The sequence below is a fragment of the Somniosus microcephalus genome, chromosome 4 (assembly GCF_052327205.1).
Source record: "Somniosus microcephalus isolate GS21.2 chromosome 4, FLI_Smic_1.0, whole genome shotgun sequence".
Taxonomy (NCBI): Eukaryota; Metazoa; Chordata; class Chondrichthyes; order Squaliformes; family Somniosidae; genus Somniosus; species Somniosus microcephalus.
Window position 1 is genome coordinate 128352862 of NC_140990.1, and position 5185 is coordinate 128358046.

At 47.2% G+C, this 5185-nt stretch overlaps 1 protein-coding gene across 1 annotated transcript; it reads left to right on the forward strand.

The window, feature by feature from the left end:
- Positions 1 to 1824: 1824 nt before the first annotated feature.
- Positions 1825 to 5185, forward strand: LOC147119760 (uncharacterized). Its single transcript, XM_085984144.1, has 2 exons — positions 1825 to 1873; positions 4602 to 5185. The coding sequence occupies exons 1-2, from the start codon at positions 1825 to 1827 to the stop codon at positions 5183 to 5185; spliced, it is 633 nt and encodes a 210-aa protein (XP_085840270.1).

A 5185-nucleotide genomic window follows, 5' to 3' on the forward strand; every position in this document is an offset into this window, starting at 1 on the left:
TGCGGCCCACACCAGTTGTTAATAAAACCTCCCCACCCACACGCCGGTCCACTACTCCGGGCCATTTAATGATTGATCAGAAACTGGTCCGAATCCCCATGTACAGTCCCAGCGTTGGAATCCCCATGTACAGTCCCAGGGATGGAATCCCCATGTACAGTCCCAGGGTTAGAATCCCCATGTACAGTCCCAGGGTTAGAATCCCCACATACAGTCCCAGGGTTGGAATCCCCATTTACAGTCCCAGGGTTGGAATTCCCATGCACAGCCCCAAGGTTGGAATCCCGCACCTGAGCACTGGGCTTCTGTAGTTTGAGTGCAGCACATTCTCCCCCGTGGGGAAAGCTGGATAAGAGCTCCGCTATTGAAAGGCCACATTAGTGAATAGAACAGGATTTACTGGGATTCCACACTGAACCATGTTCATTCTGGCAGTTACAGTTTGTTTCTGCTGATCTACTAACCCCTATACCTGGGATGGAGATTAATATTCTGTATAAATAATGTATAAATCAGCTTTGTATATAACAAATATTAGGTATGCCTATTTGATTTCTCCATGATAAAAGGAGACTAATTGATGTCCTGTTGCAGACTGTTCCATTTTTTGGCCTTTTCTTACTCTAATTGATATCACTTCTCACCTAGTTTGCCTTGTATCACATCAAACCCCAAACCTGTTCCGTTTGAGTACATGGCTTGTGGAGTTTCTCACTCATCTGAACGTCCTTTGAACCACCCCTTTATAGAACTATCTTGCATAAGACTTGAAATCTGTTATTTCTGTACCATTCAACCCTTTTTGGATCCAATTTAGTAAAAACTCATCCACAGCTACTGCATATGATAGCCATTGAAATGTTCTGACCTTTATAATTGTCATTGCTGATTTTGATGGTCTCTTTGATTTAATCTCTTGTTATTAACATACTTTGCACTATTTCTTTATTTGAGATAATTGTTTCAAATATCACCAGGCCCCACCAGTAACCATCTGATTCCAGCATCACATCTTCATGCATTACCCGCCCTCACTTGAGATAGTTTCACCACCATGACCATTCCCCATACTGAGGCTCACAAATTCCCATTTATAGACTCAGTGTAAATGGTCCTGGAATTGGTGTCTCAGTGTAACTAGACCACACACAGAGCGGGTTCCCAAGGCCCCGCCCCCACACACTGCGGGTCCCCGCGCATGGCCAAATGGGTTAGGTTAAAAAGAGACTGTGCGCTGTTCCTCCTCCCACTGCCTGTGGAATGGGCCAGAAATTTAAAGGGACAGGGATGCCCCTTTCTTTGTGCATTTATATTTAAAGGGACAGTCTCGTTTATCTTGGAGTGCCAGTAGGTGTCAGTAAGAGAGTTCCCATTAACAGTCGCTCCCTTCTGTACAGTGATTGTAAAGCTGTCTATTTCAGTGACTTGAGCCTTTCTACAATGTCTCACTGTTTTTTGACGATCCATTTAACTTGATTGGTTAATTTTTAAAGATTTCAGAATCTTGCAGTGTGACAAAGCTTACCTTTAAAGATGGAATAGCATTTGTTTCAAAATATTCTGTTTTAACCCTCTCCCCCACCCCGCCACCTCCCTCACTTCAAAACACTCTGCATTCCTGACTGGGAAGGCAACAAAGTTCTACCCTTAATCTGGTCTGTTAGTTGCTTTCAGTCAAGGCGCAGTTCAGGGGTTATAATTGGCCTCAGTGCCACTGGGCTCAGTGTAAAAGTAAGCCAGTGCTCCTGCACTTGCTGCTGATTCAGTGACCTCAACTGGGAAGTGTATGGATGTTAATTGAGGGCAGGATTGGACTCGGCTGTGATGCCTACCACAGTGGAAATCCTGCTGAGAATCACTGAGTCGGCAGATGGTGAGGCACTAGAGATTAACTAATGTCTGTGGAATTGCACCCAGCCAGATTCAGAAACTTCTGGAGAAAAGGGGAGAAACAGAATCCCAGATTGAGTATTGAATGTTGATTTTCGACAGTAAGGATGGAGGGAGAGTGTGTAGAATGGGGAATTTGCAGTTTAGGAAGGACAGGAGGAGACAGAATGTTCTATAGCATCTAGAATTGTCTGAACTAAATTTCTATCCTGTATTTAAAGTAACAACTTGTGTCACCACCATTTGCAGGGTATTAGAAGGGGAGGATCAGCAGTGGGAAAACTCAAGCCAAACATCGTGTCAAGATCCGACAGATTCACTCGATTCATCAGGACCTGAATATCATCAGCCTTTGGATATAGAGGGAAAAAGCACCAGTCACAGTGGGGAGAAACAGGACACGTGTTCTGTGGGTGGATCCACCTTTAATAAATTGTCCAGCCTGTGAGACTCATGCACCAACCTGAATCAACGGTGTAAATGTGGGGACTGCAGGATCACATTCAGTTGGCTGTCTGAGGTGGTACATCATGGATACAGTCACACCGAGGAGTGGTCATTCACCAACTGAGTGTGGAAATGGATTCACTAACTCATCTCACCAACTGACAAACTCACTTGCTCGCAATGGGGAGAATCCGTTCATTTGTCTGTATGTGAAAAGGGATTCAATCGATCATCCCATTCACTGACACACCAGCACAGTCACACAGAGAGACACCGTTTAGATACATCATGTGTGGGAGGGGATTGACTACATTGTCCCACCTGTTGATACTCCAGAGTGTCCACATTGAGAACAGATGCTTTTAATTCTCTGACAGTGAGAAAAGCTTTCAAAGTTCAAAGCAGCTGATGCACGATCAGCGCATTGATGCTGGAGAGAGGCTGTTTCAATATCCTGTGTGTGAGAAGAAATTCACCCCACCTGCTGAGACTCCAGTGGGTTCACAGGTGACATGCAGGGGTTTGGATTCTGTATTTAATCACATCCAGGACTGAACCATGGCAGAGTGCCCGTGCACTTGGGTTTCTGTGTGAATTATTGATGAATTTTCTCTCACTTGGATTACAGAAAGTATTCTTCATTCACTAATTGGGGCTTTCAATGGCGGGGCTGTTACCCTGCATACCCCGCGAGGGAGAATGTGCCCCACTCACACACAGGGAAGTCCATCGTCAACTTGTCTGACCACACCCTTCATCCAGAAGAAATCGAAGTTCTCAGCTGAGGGCTCAATTTCTGCCCCACCACCAAAATGGACCCCATCGGTCTCACAGCAGACACAGAGGAATTCATCAGGAGAATGAGGCTCCGGGAATTCTTCCACAAATCCCAAGATATCAGCAGCGAAACCAATGAGACAATCAATGATCCAGAACAGTAGACAGAGGGATCCACGGTGCAGCAACTGGAGAAGAAAGAGACAAATTGGACCCCTCCGGAGGGTCGCTGCCCTAAGCTTGACATGTATGCTCAAGCTGTCAGGAGATGCATCAACGACAGATTCATCAGCCGCACTCACAGGACAGTCCAGAATGTCACCCGAGCACAACGCAACGCCATCCACGCTCTCAAAACCAACCGCAACATCGTCATCAAACCAGCGGACAAAGAAGGAGCCATCGTCATACAGAACAGAATGGACTATTGCAAAGAAGCATATCGACAACTGGACAACCAGGAACACTACAGACCGTTACCCGCAGATCCGACCAAAGAACACACCTGCCAACTCAACAGACTGATCAAGACCTTCGATCCAGACCTTCAAAGCATCCTACGTGCTCTCATCCTATGTGCTCCCCACGTGGGAGACTTCTACTGCCTCCCAAAGATACACAAAACCAACACACCCGGACGTCCTATCGTATCAGGCAACGGAACCCTGTGTAAGAACCTCTCTGGATACGTCGAGGGCATCCTGAAAACCATCGTACAGGGAACCCCCAGCTTCTGTCTTGACACTACAGACTTCTTACAGAAACTCAGCACCCACAGACCAGTTGAACCAGGAACACTCATCGCCACGATGGACGTCTCAGCACACTACACCAGTATCCCCCATGATGACAGCATCGCTGCGACAGCCTCAGTGCTCAACACCAACAACAGCCAATCTCCAGATGCCATCCTACAACTCATCCGCTTAATCCTTGACCACATGTCTCCACCTTCGACAACCAGATCTTTACCCAAACACATGGAACAGCCAGGGGGACCAAATTCGCACCCCAATACGCCAACATCTTCATGCACAAGTTTCAGCAAGACTTCTTCGCAGCACAGGACCTCCAACCAATGCTATACACCAGATACATCGACGACATTTTCTTCCTATGGACCCACGGCGAAGAATCACTGAAAAGACTACACGATAACATCAACACGTTCGATCCCACCATCAAACTCACTATGGACTACTCCTCTGAATCGGTTTCATTCTTGGACACACGAATCTCCATCAAAGACGGACACCTCAGCACTTCACTCTACCGCAAGCCCACGGACAAACTCACCATGCTCCACTTCTCCAGCTTCCACCCTAACCATGTTAAAGAAGCCATCCCCTATGGACAAGCCCTGCAAATACACAGGATCTGCTCAGACGAGAACGAACGCAATGGACACCTACAGACACTGAAAGACGCCCTCGTAAGAACGAGATATGATGCTCGACTCGTCAATCGACAGTTCCGATGGGCCACAGCGAAAAATCGCATAGGCCTCCTCAGAAGACAAACACAGGTCACAACCAACAGAGTACCATTCATCGTCCAGTATTTCCCCGGAGCTGAGAAACTACGCCATGTTCTTCGCAGCCTTGAAAATTTCATCAATGATGATGAACACCTCGCTAAGGCCATCCACACGCCTCCACTACTCGCCTTCAAACAGCCACCTAACCTCAAACAGACCATCGTCTGCAGAAAATTACCCAGCTTTCAGGAGAACAGCGACCTTAACACCACACAACCCTGCCACGGCAACCTCTGCAAGAAATGCCATATCATCAACACAGATACCATCATCACACGTGAGGACACCACCCACCAGGTACATGGTGCATACTCATGTGACTCGGCCAACGTTGTCTACCTCATACATTGCAGGAAAGGATGCCCCGGAGCATGGTATATCAGCGAGACCATGCAGACACTGCAACAACGAATGAACAGACACCGCACGACAATCGCCAGGCAGGAGTGTTCCCTCCCAGTCGGGGAACACTTCAGCAGTCAAGGACATTCAGCCTCCGATCTTCGGTTAAGCATTCTCCAAGACGGCCTTTGA